At 38.8% G+C, this 17,261-nt stretch overlaps 1 protein-coding gene across 6 annotated transcripts in view; it reads right to left on the bottom strand.

Annotated features, from left to right (window-relative positions):
• LOC135220483 (serine/threonine-protein kinase NLK2-like) overlaps window positions 1-16,857 on the bottom strand; it is a 262,853-nt gene extending 245,996 nt beyond the window's left edge. For 5 of the 6 annotated variants that reach the window (XR_010315712.1, XR_010315713.1, XR_010315714.1 and 2 more), the window contains exon 1: window positions 15,842-16,856. Coding sequence is in view for 2 of the 6 variants with exons in the window: in XM_064257612.1 (XP_064113682.1) it covers window positions 15,842-16,248 (407 nt within the window). In the remaining 4 variants the exon portion in view is untranslated. Of the gene's footprint in view, window positions 1-15,841 lie in introns of all 6 variants that reach the window. The other variant, XM_064257611.1, reaches the window with a different exon arrangement.
• Window positions 16,858-17,261: the final 404 nt, after the last annotated feature.

The following is a 17,261-nucleotide window of genomic DNA, read 5'->3' as shown; positions in this document are numbered from 1 at the left end:
TTCCCGTATACCGAATGTTTCTGTGAGTACTCCCTGAGAGAGAGAGAGAGAGAGAGAGAGAGAGAGAGAGAGAGAGAGAGAGAGAGAGAGAGAGAGAGAGCTTCCATTTCACAGGGGAAGGGTGGTACGCTATGCTGGACGTACAAAACAATCGATATCGATTCATTTTCTCTCTCTCTCTCTCTCTCTCTCTCTCTCTCTCTCTCTCTCTCATTTAACCGGTCTTAACTTGGGAATAACCAACAAAATACAACTGAAACCTGGATGTGGCTCCACCATTACTATCGACAACGTTTTTGCACTAAAAGCACATTATCAGCAACTGGATAAATTGATTCCTAAACAGAGAGAGAGAGAGAGAGAGAGAGAGAGAGAGAGAGAGATTTAAAAAGCTGCATTCACTAGACGCTACAAGTCTTCGTGAGCCCTAACAATACAGTCGCTTACAAAGGGGATACAATACTCCCCCTTCTCTCTCTCTCTCTCTCTTTCCCCTCTCTGAAAAGTTGGGGGAGATGAGGGAGAGGGGAGAAGGGGAACAGAAGGGGAGGAAAAGGAAAGGGGATCCCCATCCCGAGCAAGTGGCGTTTTTGGCCATACAATCAATAGTCATAACTTTTCCTTCAAAACCAAATGGTTGAGAGGCGCCCCTCCCACAGCTTCCCTGGGAGAAGAAGCCCTTCATCCTCAACACTCTCGCTTGTCAAGGACAATGAGTCACCGAGACGCCCTCCGTTATCAATGGAGACACTTCACTACAATCATTGGATTGACTGTGAAATAAATAGTATGTACTGAATAATGTCATAGTTGTCCTTTCATAATGAACATTTACAAGTCTGTGAGGCCAATACGATCTTTCGTCATACTTTGCAATTAGATCAGATGAACCTTTAGAATTAAGTATATCTTAGTTTGACCAGACCACTTGAGCTGATTAACAGCTCTCCTAAGGCTGGCCCGAAGGATTGAATATTTTTTGGTGGCTAGGAACCACTTGGTCACCTAGCAACTAGACCTACAGTTTATAGTGGGATCCGAACCACGTTATATAAAGAAATGTTTTTCTATCACCAGAAATAAATTCCTCTGATTCCACGTTAGCCGAGCCGGGAATCGAACTTCGGGCCACCGGATTGGTAGCCGACCGCGAAAACCACTCGTCCACCGATGATCCTTTAGGCCTACTAAAAGACAGCTATGTAAGATATGACTAAAGGAAGTCACGAAATTGTCCCTACTTAGAAAAAATCCTCATACTCATTCAATTCCAGTCGTTTCCAGAATGTGGAACTCTTGTTTGATGGTTGCAGTTCAGTTAAACGACCGACTCCCAGAGACTACCAGTTGATCAGAGACTACCAGTTGATCAGAGACTACCAGTTGATCAGATTAATACATTATGATCCCACAAGGACAAAGAACCTGGCAGGCCAAATAAAAGCTGCATGTGTTACAATTTTAATGAATTTACTGTCTAATCTGAATGTGTGATATAAGTCTATACTATATTATCGTTGCTATGTGATATAGAATTGGATATTCTAAACAGCTCTCGATATGATCTCTTGTGTTATTTAAAAAATTAATATTAATTATTGTTGCCATTTGTTTTGAATAGAGTTTTTTTAATTTTCCTTTTTAGGAAATGTAACTTGTGAAATGAGTTTAAGTATTTGGACCGTTGTGTAATTCCATAATATTGTATTTGATGTTTCTGTGGAGAATGGTCAATAAAATATCTATGTATCTATCTCTATCTATCTATCTGTAGGGAGGTTTTGATAACGAAAGGCTTCATCTGACACTGGAGATACATACAGTTAAGTGATACGTGGCTGAAGTTCATCGATCCTGCCTTATCCCTTGTGAGGCTATAACGATGATGTTTTGGTCCCAAATGTAACCTCCTTCATCGCAGCAGACCAACAATAAACTTGAAATAAAACTTTCAAAGTTATTAGTTGTTAAAACCTCAGAACTAAAAATGTTCTTTGACACAAACAGATGCTTTGTCAGTCAAACACAGACCCTTCAAATGATCTGATTTCATTGATTTTATGGCAGAAAACGGCTACGGTCACCGATGCCAAACAGAGAGAGAATAAAAAAATAATGAAGACGTTGTCCTAAAAAGCACTTGACTGCCACTAAAACAGTTAGAATTTCCTTTGACTGCCACTCTAAAACAGAATTTCCTTTTAAATTTATAAATACACATGTACACAAAACATACATGCACACGCACTGTGCGAGACTCATCTTGGTGGTCGTGACCAAGCGCACACAAGTCTGCCTCTTGTTTACGAAGTTCGGCCATTCATGCATCGAACCCCTCTGGATGTTCATTCATCCACCTTCATGTCCCTTTAAAGATCCTCGACGCTGACAGACGACATTCATCAGATATCTTTTTTTTTTTTCATGCCCCAAGACAAAGCGTAAAAAAAAACGTCGAGCCTGGCATCTGATATCTGAAGGTCAGAGATCGGTGCCAGAAAGGTCAGAAGTCGTGAAAATAATCCTACGTTCACGTATGATAAAGAAAAGACCCCGGATGTGGCACTTGAAAAAGCCAAACCTTGTAAACGAGAATGAGAAAGCTTGTAGAAATCCCCTTTCAATTGGATTTCAATACACAAAGATTATGTTCTTAAATCACCATAATATAACCGTGTAGGTTACGTCGATTAGGGCAATAACTACCACTAAAATCAATAACAGCCATTCTAAACGCTTATTCAAATACTGGGATCACATTACACAGAAATGTGCTTTCAACAGTTTCAAAAAAGAAGAAAAAATACAAACATAAAACTGAAACACGTCTCGGCTTTTTTATCGACTTCAAAATTGCCCTCTGAAATCCCAAATAATAATCATACTAAAATCTTTAGGGTTTAGCAGGACAAAATGCCACAACCAGAGCTACTCTCTTTGTAATGCCATAAACAGCAGATTTCTGCCTAAAACTTTCGCCGTTATAAAGAGCCAGAGAAACTGTAAAGCAACTCATTTGAACGTCAGAATAAACCACCTAAAGGCAACTACTGTTAAGACACTGGTGACATCTAAAAGCAACTTTGTATCTCAAAAGCATCACAACGAAAGCAGCCGGTATCAGAACTGAAACGAGTGACAGAGGGAAAGATGAATCAAAATACAGATGTAGTAGTCGTCGAGTACTTGAACCATACTCCGGGTGACTCGCCAGATGCAACAGAAGGGGGGCGAGAGAGGGAGAGAGACAGAGTGAGAGGGAGGAGTAGGAGGAGGGGAAAGAGGAGAGGAAGAGGAGGAGGAGGAGGAGGGAGAGACAAGAGTCTAAGAGCTGGGGTGGTAAGGGACGCCACACCCATTACAGAGGCAGGGAAAGAGAATTTATACTTCCAGCTAGTGCCTATTTAGTGTGGAGAGAGAGAGAGAGAGAGAGAGAGAGAGAGAGAGAGAGAGAGAGAGAGAGAGAGCATTTTGACTTAAAAAATACATATATTAGTGTATATATAATGTGTTAACGAGTTTTACAATATTACAGCTCTAAAGGCTACACAGATTGGTGTATAAAAAGCAGAGAGAGAGAGAGAGAGAGAGAGAGAGAGAGAGAGAGAGAGAGAGAGAGAGAGAGAGAGAGAGAGAGAGAATTTAAAAGGACTAGGCAAGCCATTCGGAAAACACTACCGTGGGACAGGCTACACGACAAAGAAACTCTGTGTCCTGCGTTTAAACCTCGTCCAGATCCTGGGATGAACTTATCTAATGATATCGCGTTTCAGTGGATAGCCTACCAGCCATAGCCCCTTCCCCTCACACGCACGCACACACACAAACGGTCACTTATACACCACCCCTTCCCCAATCACAAGACAGATACTGCAGTATACATAACTATAACAGCATCTCTGAGAGACAGACAAAGGTGGATATTGATGATGCACAGCATACACTACTCTTATTCATCTGTTTAGGTACCTTAGCTGGATTTTAAGGGACCTTCCACCATAATCACCAAGTTCCAAAGTCAGATTTTCTTTATTAATGAAATTCTTGAGTCAGTCCTTACAGTTCCTGAAGATTGTGCCCTATCATAAGGATTAAACTAATCCAAAATCCCGATACTTTCCCCAATCTGAACGCCAATTCGAGACGATCTGCATGCCCGCTACCGCACAAATGTGGAAGTCTTCCTGGTACTATACCATTAAATGACTGCTCCCAAAAGGCTGAGAGCAGCTACCATGTCCCTTCAAAATCACACACCTGGTTGCATATTCCCAAACTGCAACGAGTACTGAATCTTCCTTGAAAAAGCTGGACGCAATATCTTAAAAAACTAACCATAGATTCGTCTCGAAAATAATATAATTAGTTTTCCTACGCACAAATTTCCGAGGTGTATACAAGAAACCAACCTAACCTATCTTAACCTACGGGCATCGTGCAATACTAGTATACCTATATCTTGGGAATATGCTACCCGGCTGCAGTCATTTACCTAAACGCGATTTTCACGTGGAAACACTGGGACCATTCAAGTCATTCCGCGCTGAAACGGAAACTGACGGTAAAACGTTTGAAATGTATAACAGGAGGAAAATCTCAAAGCAGTTGCGCTATGAATCAAGCGTTAAGGAGAGTAAGGAGGTGGTACAGCTAAAGGAACGAAAGGGGCTGGAGCTTGGGGCCGAAGGCACGCTCCAAAGAACCTAAAGTAATGCCTACAGTACACCACATCAGATGCACTGACGGCATGGTTATGACTACTTTGGCTTGTCCCCCCGTCTGCTACGTGCCAATTCGTGGAAATAATAAGAAAAGACAATGCCATACATCACCCAACCCAATTCCCCTTTCATTAACTTCTAAAAAATATCAAAAGGTTTTGGGCATCAACTAGGAAGTTAACCATCATTTCCAACAGTATTCAATAGTTGGCCCGGGGCTGAATATGGAATAATGACTTCTGCAATGGCGAGGAACGTGAGAGGAATGTACCTGCATGCCAATTATGACTCCTTACCTACAGGTAGCTAATAATGTATTGCAATATTAAGTAACATACTCACATGGTCATCACCACAAAAAGACATCAATCAAGAGTCACAGTAATATAGATTACAAACACCGCTGGTCCACCATGGTGGTTTATTAAGCACAGCTCAGTCAAATGATTAAAGCATCGTTTGAAGTAGAAGTTGAAAAAAAAATGTACTGTTTTCAAGCTGCTGTCTACACAGAAAAAGAAAGCGGTGATATGCACGAGCCAAACAGATCGTTACAATGAGCTGTATAAGCAAATGCAGCAGCCAATAAGCACATAAGGCTAAGAACCTAATCTTACTTTCATGTATTCGGAAGACATTTATTAGCACGAGCAACACCCCGTTTACTTTAAAAGCCAAAGACTAACCTGTAGTAACAACAGCAACAACATACTTTCAAACACTGAACCATGAATAAGCTTGCAAAGCGAATTTTGTGTACGTGTATACATCATTTGCATCGGCCACACCCACGACACTTGTTATATAAAATGCAGTTCCACAGCAAGTTTGGCATTAGTTATGTAGTTAATGAATAAATATGAGGCATTATGATGTTCTATTTTTCTGCATTGTTATTTATATATTAAAAGAAACGGACCATTGGCGATTATATATATAATAAATACATACACACATATTTCGACTAGTATTTCTCAAGATTATTCCACCAATGATAGTCACTATGATGGTACTAACAGAGTCGTGGCACTCATTTTCAACCTGTCCCATCATTCTGTTAACTCGAAGAGACCAGCTGGAAATCAGCTACTTAATCAATAACTACCCAGCTTACAGCAGGCAGGGTAGTGTAACGTAAAGGATACGAAGCTGGCCACATTCCTCGATAGGGGCCAATCAGATGATACCACAAGACTTGAACATAACATAAGCGTCTCATCAACTACACCTTAACCAGATACCTGATTCAAATTTATTATTATTATTATTCTATTGGAGAAACTACTCCAAAGCTACGAATGGGCACAAATATAGAAATAAATCATATAGAGTTTCGGCTAGGAATCGAACAGACTCCAGAAAGCTCTGTAAGGATTTATTTCTAAAAATATATTTGCACACATACATACCTGTGGATTTATTTCTCCATTCCAAGACCCATGCTACTGTGAGTATTTTATTATTATTATTATTATTATTATTATTATTATTATATTTGGGAAAAAATCAGGAGAGTTCATAAAATGTTCTAAAGGGTCAAACTTTATAAAGACTAAACCAAAGCTTTCGAACCCTTTTAACGCTTATATTATTGTGGCCCCTTTAGAACAATGATTATAATTAATATTATTATTGAAATATGCATTCTTTCTTACAGACACAGAGCTAACTAAGCCAGCAAAGAAACCCTACCCCGCTCACCTTCACAGGCATGAAAATGGCAAACGTCCAAGGAAAGTTCTCCTGGCAACAAAAATCAAAATCACAGATTAAATAAATAACTGCCACAAGATACAAGCTACAAACACAACACGCTAAGTCAATCCCCAAAATAGACTATTTTGACTATAAAGTTACATGGCATATATACACCGAATACTACATGACAACAGATGCCTACTACATGTTCTTCTGTACACGCAAACGTAGCATAGTGTTATTGTAAGAAATACTAATTGGAAAACTTCGGAGCAATCGAGTTTTCTGTACAGCGTATAATGTTGTATGAAAAACTTAAGACACAGCCCGAAGGATGTCTGTGTAGTTGGTAACAATTGTAGAGCCAGATACACGATCATGGCTAACTTTAACCTTAAAAAAAAGAAAAGAAAAAAAAAACTACTGATGATAGACGACTGCAATTTGGTATGTTTGATGATTAGAGGCTAGATGATCAACATAGCAGTTTGCAGCCCTCTAGCCTCAGTAGATTTCAAGATCTGTGTGCGGACAGACAAATACGTAGCCATCTCAATAGTTTTCTTTTACAGAAAACTTAAAAACTAAATCTACCGCACATGCAACTGTTAAGCTCTCGTCATCAAGTCTCGAATTTACAGGGTAAAGATCACACGATGCACGAATGATTTTAAGGATCAGATTTCATCCAACAATAAGAATAATGATATAAACCAGTCAGGATGTCTGTATTTATAAAAAAATAAATAAAAGTGAATGTATTCCAGCAATGACGAGATTTTTATAAATTAGATTTTAAATTTAAAATTGAAGTGCCTGAAAGGTGGCGTCACCAGACAGCAAGTCAGCTCAAAAACCACGAATTCGGTCGCCATTAAAGGAAACAACTTGTTAACCCGACAGAGTATATAAGTTAGTTTTCAAAAAATTAAAATCAGACATTACCAGATATAGAAAATATAACAGAAGGAACCTACAGTACAAAATTTAACACAAAAAACATGCGGATGACTGCTAGAAATTATACATTACAAAAATGTTATAAATACACACCTATAATAAATACCATATATATAAATATATATAATATTAAGTATTTATTATAATATATTAATATTATATTTATATTATATCTATATATATATATATATATATATATATATTATATGTATATTTATAAAATTTTGTAATTTACCATTTCTAGTAGCCATCCCATGAGTTTTGTGTTAATTTTCGTAATGTACGTTTCTTCTGTCAGATTTTCGATACCTGGTAATGTCTGTAATTGTAAGTTTTGAAAACTACGTCATATATTCTGTCGGGTTAACAAGTTATTTCCGTTAATGGTGATTGAATTCGTGCTCCACTGATTCTCGTTAAGTGGTTATTGTGCTCGTGTTTGTAACTCACTGGATTTGTAACCAAATGATATCTTTGAGTCTGCTTTTTGTTTAGCCGTTTTTAAAATGCCAGGACTAATGATTTTATTGCGATTTCCTTGCAGACTTCCATATAGGTTACATAGCAACATTATATATAATGAAAAGGCTAAATGTATGTATGTATGCAATGTTATGTGTACATATGAAAGGAATGAGTTGCTACCTGCGTTAACTATAAACAGACTACGTATATGCTGTGTGTATAACAAAACATCTATCTAGATAACCCCCCCCCCCTAGCCTAAGCAAGAACAATTACTTAGCTTTTTTCTGTCACTGCAAAAAGTACTAATTCAAGGAAAGGTCATTCTAAGCACGATTGTGATTGAACACTACAAATTTGACTACTTAAAATGATCAGGACGCAGAGTTCGTCACACAAACTATTCTTGCATCTTTCCAAGCAATCTGTACCGGTAAATATAATGTGAGTGATGCAAAAAAAATAACTATCGTAATTTTAAGACATTTATATCATTCCAAATTGAATTTCATTCAGTACTTTTACCGCGTCACAGAAACTTTCTTTTTCATCAAACAAATGAAAAAATCAGAGAGAATACAAACTTAACTCTGCTCAAGAGTGAAAATCACCCTATCTACACATCAGTGCGTACAAGAACATCAATAATTTGCTATCTTTACTTCCGACTAATTTAAAGGAATATTTCAACCCATTTGGAAAGCGTGAGTTTCCGTAAAACTCAGACACCTCTACGACCTTTAAAAAAAAAGGAGAGAGAGAGAGAGAGAGAGAGAGAGAGAGAGAGAGAAATGAAACAAAGCAGGCATCAATTGGCAGTGACACGTGAGCGGAGCTAGGCTACCCCAAAACACAAATGCAAAGGCCAGATATATGTATTGGAGCTTGTGAGAAACTGGAACACTGCAAAGTCTTCCCAAAACTAAGAGCCCGTTTATAAATGTACATGCTTTCTTAGAATGGCAACCCACTAAAAACACCACTATGCTGGGAAAGTATACGGTGCCATCTTAGGCACTATTACACATTCATGTATATATGAATACCTAAATGAATAAGTCTTTATCATTCAACATTAAGCCATATACCACGAGAGGAAAGGCTGCTAAGAAAAATATAAAAAACAGATATCACTACAATTCACACACACTGGATGAAGGCCAGGTACGCAAAACTTCCACACCATCAGGTGCTTTCTGCATATACCCAGTCTTTTTTGACAGCAGCGTCTTAGCCCCTTTCACCTCAAAAGTCAGCACATGACCTCTCTCGCTTCCTGGATGCTGTGAGGCCTCCTTTCTAACACCTTTCACTCCTCTACATCATCCCTTTCTGGGGCTTTCTTTCCTCTTCCATCCAAACACTTTCGAATCATTTACAATTTCCTCCACCCTATGGCCAAACCGTCTCATCCTTTCCACTAGACTAGAGTAAACCCTTTTTAAACAACTGCTTCAATTCATCTCCCCATTTCTCGCCTTTTCATTTCTCACATCAAAAACACCCTACTTCAAAACAATTCATCTCGAAAGTTTTCACCTTTAATTCACATTAACATCTACTCTTGACTTCCATACAGGAGAGTTGGCACATCAATCTATTCACGTCTTTCACCCTTAATTTTCATTAACAATAAAAATCCTGCCAATCTTTTGAACTATGTATGCTGTTCCTCTTCTTGCTTCACCTACTCTGTGACAAACCATCTTTTTTCTCATCCAACCATCATCATTTTTACTACCAAATACTAAACACTTATGTAGCTTCCATTACCTCACCACCCAAACAAATATTCAGTGTTCCCTCTTCTTGGTTCCCACATAAATCCTTAGAACCTTATTCTTATTCTTGCTTAATCTAAACTTTCTCTTCTTGCTAACAATTTCAAACTCTCTCAGCAATCTCTGTAGTTTCTCCTCATTACTCCCAGTCAGTCCTGTATCATTTGCAATCATTATCCATTCCACGCTAGCCATGATCAATCACTTTGTATCTACAACTACTGTCATTTCCCCGACATCTCACTAAATGCAACCCATAAATATATTCAATAGCGAAGACTGAAAAAACCAATGTCACAAGACATTTTCACACCAAATCAGTTACTCTGACCCATATATCAAGACATTTTGAAACCAAATCAGTTATACTTTAGACAAACTTCACTCCTCTCAATATTAACTTTATCATTCAACCCAAAACCCTTTAAACAATAACATCCTTAACATTGCATACAATTATAAGTTTTCTCTGTTTGTGTATACCACAAGCTTTTTTTCCTTTACTTTCAAACTCGTCGAAATACTAACTAATGACAAACACTTATGCATAACACTCTCCTTCCTGTCGAAGCGCACACACGATTATTCACCTATCAGAACCCTTAGTCATTTGTCTTACCATCTCAAATACACACGTTTTTACAGCTTATCTTATTCCTCCTCACATGAAAAAATTAGTTGCTATTCCTCTGAACCATTCCACTGGAACCAGACATACCAGTTAACCAGACATTCAGTCAACTATGGTATATTTCATTCCTATTGCCATTATCTACTAGTGCCTTATTTTACAGCTTCTTAATGCTCATCATCCTCTAAAATAATTTCCACAAGCATTCTCAAACTTATCGTAACTCCTCCCTTTCTAATGTCAACAAATTTGCCTTTCTCTCTCTTACACAATCAACAATTCTCAAAACACTCAATCCACCATCCCCAGACTGTATTCACATCAGGCAACATATGTTTCTTGACATCTTTCCTGAAATATAGTCCTCAATCTTTTTTTTTCTTTTCTTCATTTATTCCTTATAGAAATGATTCTCCGTTAAGTTCTAGCTCAAATTCTCTCGCCTTCTTTTTTTGTGTCATCTTTTTCGCTCTCTTCTTTTTAACCAAATTAGGCCTACCCATCCTTCTGTACTTTAGCACACTAACCTCCCCGGTGTCTTCCAACCGCATCTCGACCAATATCCTTTTCCTACCACACCAAATTCCTCATTTCCCCGTTCCAACACTTATTTTTATTCCCACCTTTCATACCCCACAAACGCTTTCAATCCTCCATCTGGGATTCTGCTCGCCCTTCATAAACGCCGTTTTTAACTTGTGAGACTGTAGCAACACAGTTTTCTTCCATGTTCTCCCCACTTACTCCTTCTCAAACTCACTAACCTTATTTTCATCCCCCTCCTCTCCAACTCGAACTTCCATCTACATTATCCAAAAAGGTACCATTTATAGCTTCCTTTACTAATCTTACCACTAAGACATCCATCAACTTGTTTTTCTGCCTAATCTGAACCAAAATATAATCTAAGGAAGTCTTATTTTTCTTTCCTCCTCCCAATTGATCTTGCTTGTACTTTTTGGGGACTATGAATTTCCAACAATCAAATACATTTTTACATGACCCACTTCGTTCTCATTTACTACAGGAACTCCATATCTGCCCACAAAGCCATCTCTTTCTCTGCCACCAACCTTTGTATTTATAAATAACTTAGTACTACCATCCCTTCATGTTCTCCAAAAACCCAACGGCATATAATCAAAATCTAACAAACAGACTTTTACTTCTCAACTTTTTTCCAGTGCTAATCAGAGACAGGATGTCATACGATAAACAATTCCAACGATATATGGTTCTTTTGTTCTACATGTGTAGTGATGTCAAATATTAACTAAAAAATAATATACACATTATATATATATATATATATATATAGTATACAAACACTTCCCATAGCAAGGAGTGGCTTTGTGAAAATATACACCATTGTCGCAGGCAGTACAGCATCTGAAATATCAGATGACTTATCTGCAGCAATCAAAACGCTACAAAAACACACATTAAATATATACACACATATATATGAATTTAGTTCAGATTCTTCGGGGGCATTCTCAAAGTTCTCAAACAGCAACAGTAATTACGTGTAATATATCAGTTGAATATTATTCGACATGCACACATCTGAATGGACCAAGCCAAGAGAGCAGTACTGGAGTAACATATTTTGGTGGTGCTATCATACAGTCCGGCGTTTTGTGTAGATCATGGGAGTTGTTTGAGTTGTTTAATATGTGCCAACCTATTATTTATTATCATACTATTTGTGCCTAGTAGTGAACCAAGTCATGTTTCTCATACAATCTCATGGCGGGCAATATTTTGCACTTTTTCTTTTACAGATTTAAAATCTTTGGCTAAAAGCTGTTGTTTAGCTTTGGCGAATGGATGTTACATATAGCTTAAAGACCTATGAACCTTGCAGACGCTACAGAATTTTTTCATTATATATAGCCTATGTGTGTAAAATAATTTGTATATATATCAAATACTTTCGCATGGCTGCAAGTACATAGGATCAAAGGTCTTTAAGCTACCTATATGAAATATCCATTCGAAAAAGCTAAACAACAGTTATTAGCAAAGGATTTTAAATTTGTAAAAGAAAAAGGGCAAAATATTGCCCGTCATGAGACTGTGTGAGAAATATGACTTGGTTCACTACAAGGCACAAATAATATAATAATAAATAATAGGTTGTTAAAAAATTCAGTTTCGTGAAAAACTAATTGTTAAAAAATATCCACAATTAAATATTAAAAATATATTTCTATGTAAAAATATAGAACAAAGACTTTGGTTCCTCAGGTGTTCGAAAGGCTTTGTTCTATATTTTTACATAGAAATATATTTTTAATATATAATTGTGGATATTTTTTTTAACAAATAATAGGTTGCTATACATATAATAAAAACTCCAATGATCTACACAAAATGGACTGTATGATAACACCACAATTATGTTACTCTATTACTGGCCTCTCGGCTTGTTCAATTCAGATGTGTACATGTCGAATAATACTCAAATAATAAATGATTAAATTAATAATTAATTACTGTTGTTGGTGGAGAACTTTGTAAACTCAAAAGACTTCTTTTTTATTAAAGAGGAAGAGCTCAAGATCCAATACTGAACAAGGAGTGGATTATTACTGTGATCAATGCAAGACCTACATGTCGGCGTGACCATACGTTCTTACGGAACAAGCCATACTGGCATCAACATGTCCACCATATACTTCACGAATGTAGTTGATAACAAGGATAAATTTTGGAAATTTCGTTTCCGAATTAGTCTCTAGTAACTACCGTTAAGCAATGGCAATATTTATCATATGGCTTGCTGTTAAGAGATCGGAGCACAGTTACTTCACAGGCTGTTGGGAAACTAATTGGTCTCAGCTCCTAGTGAAAGGACTGACGAAGACGCCATCTCATGCTTTCTCTGCGCTACAAACCCACACATCCAAGCACCTGGGAGTTACCACTCTAACGCCGGTTGGGTTTAACAACCCTTGTATCTTTAAGAACTACAGACCAATATTACACAATCTTAACCATGAAATATAATGGTTTTCGTGGAGGTACAATGGCAAAGTACAAAATCATAGGTTAATTCACTAAGCAGATAGATTATCAATATTGGGTACTGACCAAGCTCTGTCATTCTTAATGGTGAACTATATTGATTCTTCGGGGTATAGCAACTTAGAAAAATCAAAATGATTTAATGATTCCCAATTAGTCAACAAAGATTACTACTTTGATGTTTCTCGAACCACTAGGCAAGTCAAATAGCAAAAAGCCGAGAAACACTACCGTCGCCTAGTTACGTATATGCAAGGGGGGGGAGGGTGTCTACCTTTTTTCATGTTTTTCTAATCTGAGATTACAAAGAAACCAATGGGGCACCAGGTCAGCCCACTGCTGCATCATCATCCAAGGCTTAATCTCACCTTGACCTGTGATGGATGAATACAGGAAATACATGCATAGACAACAAACACATATACTGTGTGTGTATGTATGCATGCGTACATTTTCTACGGAACCCACTTACTTGTGCTTATAAGAGCAATGTAAAACCTTTTCCTTTATACTCTCTGGGGAAAGAAACCGTTGAAGTGACAGGGAAATTCAGTACATTTCCATTGACCATCACAATTAATACCGATTCTCTTATTCTACAGTATTGTTGGAGTTACCAAGAGCACTACAAGTTTCGACAACAACAGGAATTTTAAACAGGTTACTGTAATGCTATCAGAAACAAAATTGAACTCCAAGTGTGAAAAGTGCAGGATGCCCAGAATGTACGGTACGGAATTAAGTTTACGAGAGCGATTACAATTTCTTACAATGAAAGTGACGCGTGTGATTCGACAGTAAACGGAAAAGTGACTGTTCTGGTGCAAAAGCGAGTCTGACACAGGGGCGTGTATAGTCTCTATGGCTGTTCAACACCATGATGAACAAAGGTGAGAAAAAGTCTCAAGGTGACACCTTGTGTGATAGGGAAGACGAGCCGTAAATGCAAATGAAGTGTGAAACGTCTGATGTTTGCTGATGAAAATTGCCTGTCAGTGACATAAATATACCAGCAAAATCCATGAGAACATCTAGAAAATATAATATATACTGACATGAGAGGCAAACATGTAAATATCAGCCTAAGTTACAGGAAAAAAGTAAAAAAAAAATAAGTTGTTATTATTTTCTATATCTTTATATATATATGTTTGAGAGAGAGAGAGAGAGAGAGAGAGGAGAGAGAGAGAGAGAGAGAGAGAGAGAGAGAGAGAGCATAGTGACTCAAAAACCCAGCAAAAACTTGAAGGTATTGGTAAACTTCGGAAATTTGTTCAAGCATGGCAGTGACGGTAATCTTTGGGGTTCTTTCGCGTCTTCTACATTCTCAATCACGAAATTTTGAATGGAATAACGATCATACTCGACCTAAGTTGTTTGTGCGAGTGCTGGACCGTGTACGAAAATCCAGAAACATGAAAAAAAGCAAGAAAATTGATGCATCCATATATTTTCGAAGTCAAGTAACTTGCTTTTGTAAGGGTGGGCCTATGATAAAACAAAGACAAAGAGAGCCATTGCCAAAAAGAACAAAAAAAAAAAAAAAACATTGCCATATTCGTGCCCCTTCCACAAATGTTCATCATCCTTTTACTCATTAAACCATTCACCAAATCTGCAAGCAGCTTACACGCTTTCTGGATAGGCTGCTAAGGCCTTTAATTTTAGGTATTCTTCTGGGCCACGTGACTGGCGGTCTGGAAGTGTTCTTATTCGCCTTCCAAAACCATTCGAATTTATTATTAGATTATTTATCACAACTGGAATGTTAACATCATGGACTAATCCTTCGCTGTAGGAGTTTTAAACAGGGAAACAAAATTCTCAATTCACGCACCAGGTATATAAGTAAATTACGGACAACTTTTCTTTACCCCTAACCCATCAAAAAATTCATTTACATGTCCCATGAACATTATAAGAAAAATGTGGATTTGCTAAGTAAAAAAAAATTGCTACTATGATCATTACGAAGGGCCAAGACATACTCTGAAAAATACGTCTTGACGCTGTATAACAACAGAAGCTATGTAAAGTAGGATAATACCGATCAACTCCGTTATCCTACAATTACTAACCCCCACCAAAAACAGCTGCGAATCGCACCCAACACCCTTGTGCAGAAGGCCTTAAAAATCACGAAGTCTCGAACTTCTTCCATGGCGAGCCATGGTTTGAACTAGAAATGAGAGAGAGAGAGAGAGAGAGCTGGTGGGTTCTGCACTCCTAATTTCGTGCGGCGAGACACACACACACCAACCCAAGGTCCAACTAAACAGGTTTGTAAAGTGTTGGCGGGAGAGAAGAAAGGACAAAGAAAAGACCAGTGGTTCAGAGGACTCCCTCTTCTCTTCGCCACGCTCGGCCATCCTCTGTTCTGTCTGCATCGAACTTGTCGTGTGTAAGCCTTTAAATATCTGATGTATATTAAATTAAATCATTACTGGGTATCTTACTCCTTCCTTTAATGAATCCTAACTACTGATTTTCAAGGACCTGGTGGAAACGGGGTACGAGAGAAACAACCTCTTGGATTTTCGCTTTCCATGACTCACCATACAACTCCGAAAGCTCCGTAGCCGATGGGTCTATCAGGCGTCACATCTTGCGTACTTGCAGGCGCAGGCGAAGGGGTCTGTCCGTGGTGTGGCTGTTGGGCCTGTCCGCCGCCCGTACCTGCAGCTGCACCTTGGGCGGGCTGCTGCTGCTGTTGCTGCTGCTGCTGCTGCTGGCTGGAAGCGCTGCTGCTCCTGTGGTGGGGATGATGGGCGTGAATGGCCCCGACGCCCGTTCCAGCTTGGGGCGCAACACCCCGTGGGTCCAGATGGGCGTAATAGCTGGGCTGAGCAGCTGCTAAGATAGCATTGTGGTGGGTAGAAGGCACGACGCCAACGCCTCGCTCTCCGATGCCCGCCATCCCGTGCTGCCGCCCACTGCCCGAACGTGTGCCCACCAAGGCCATGGGCGGGGTATCCCCACAACGCCCGATATCGGCACACACACACACGCCCCGTTCTCAGCGTATCTAGACGACCCTGGCGACGGCGAGTATCACCATAAAGGAGGAGGTATTTGATGCAACTATACACTAAGCACACTGACACTAGTGGTGGAGAGGAATCTAATTTATGAGCTACGGGGGAATTCGCCTCTCAGGCAGGACCCTGATTCAAGATTCTCAATAACGCGAAGCTCTGCACACCTGAGGAGGAGGGAGGAGGAAGGGAAGGTTTCTTTTTCTTTCCAAGCTTCCTCTTATCATAGACCTTTTAAAAAATACCTTTCCCTTCCACTGCACGGCTTCTAGTAAGAGCCCCAGACACTACAACAGCTGACAACACAATGCAAAAAACACCAGCCTTCCGCGATTAGAATCCAATCTCTTCCACTATCTCGGCACCTTTAACCTCTAAACACACCAATTATAAACCTACGGTAACCTTATGGGAGTTCTGGGATTAATATCCACATTAAAATTATTTGTCTCCCACGCTGTTGGCTGGGAGCGAGAAACGCGCAGCACCTTTCCACTCCCAAAAGATTTCACTCACTGCCTTGCAGCTGCTTTGCTTTGTTTGGCAGCTGTTAGTAGCGCTGCCGTTCAGAGTGAATGCTTGCGATCTAAGTTCTCTTACCGTATCTTATTCTTTCCTCATTTCCAACTTTTGTGTTATATGTATTTGAATGGAGATAGGTACCAGTACCGGGATAAAATAAATTACAAAATAACATGAGTCGATCATGCGGATGGCGTTGAAACTTCGTGCGGCTGGCAACGTTTAGTTGCTAGCCTTAATCCTCCTTTCTTGTCAGCATATTACTAACTATATAATACCTTCCGGTGTTATACTTTCAAGTTAACACCAGCAATCGCTCCTAATGGTCATAATGCATAGAAATCTGTCACATTTATGAACTTACGCATCATAATGTTATTTGCAAGCCAAGAAACATCAATTAAAGACGTAAAGAAAG

Source organism: Macrobrachium nipponense, chromosome 2 (assembly GCF_015104395.2).
Source record: "Macrobrachium nipponense isolate FS-2020 chromosome 2, ASM1510439v2, whole genome shotgun sequence".
NCBI classification, from domain to species: domain Eukaryota; kingdom Metazoa; phylum Arthropoda; class Malacostraca; order Decapoda; family Palaemonidae; genus Macrobrachium; species Macrobrachium nipponense.
The sequence above is the reverse complement of the archived record's forward strand: the minus strand, read 5'-3'. Positions and strand labels throughout refer to the sequence as shown.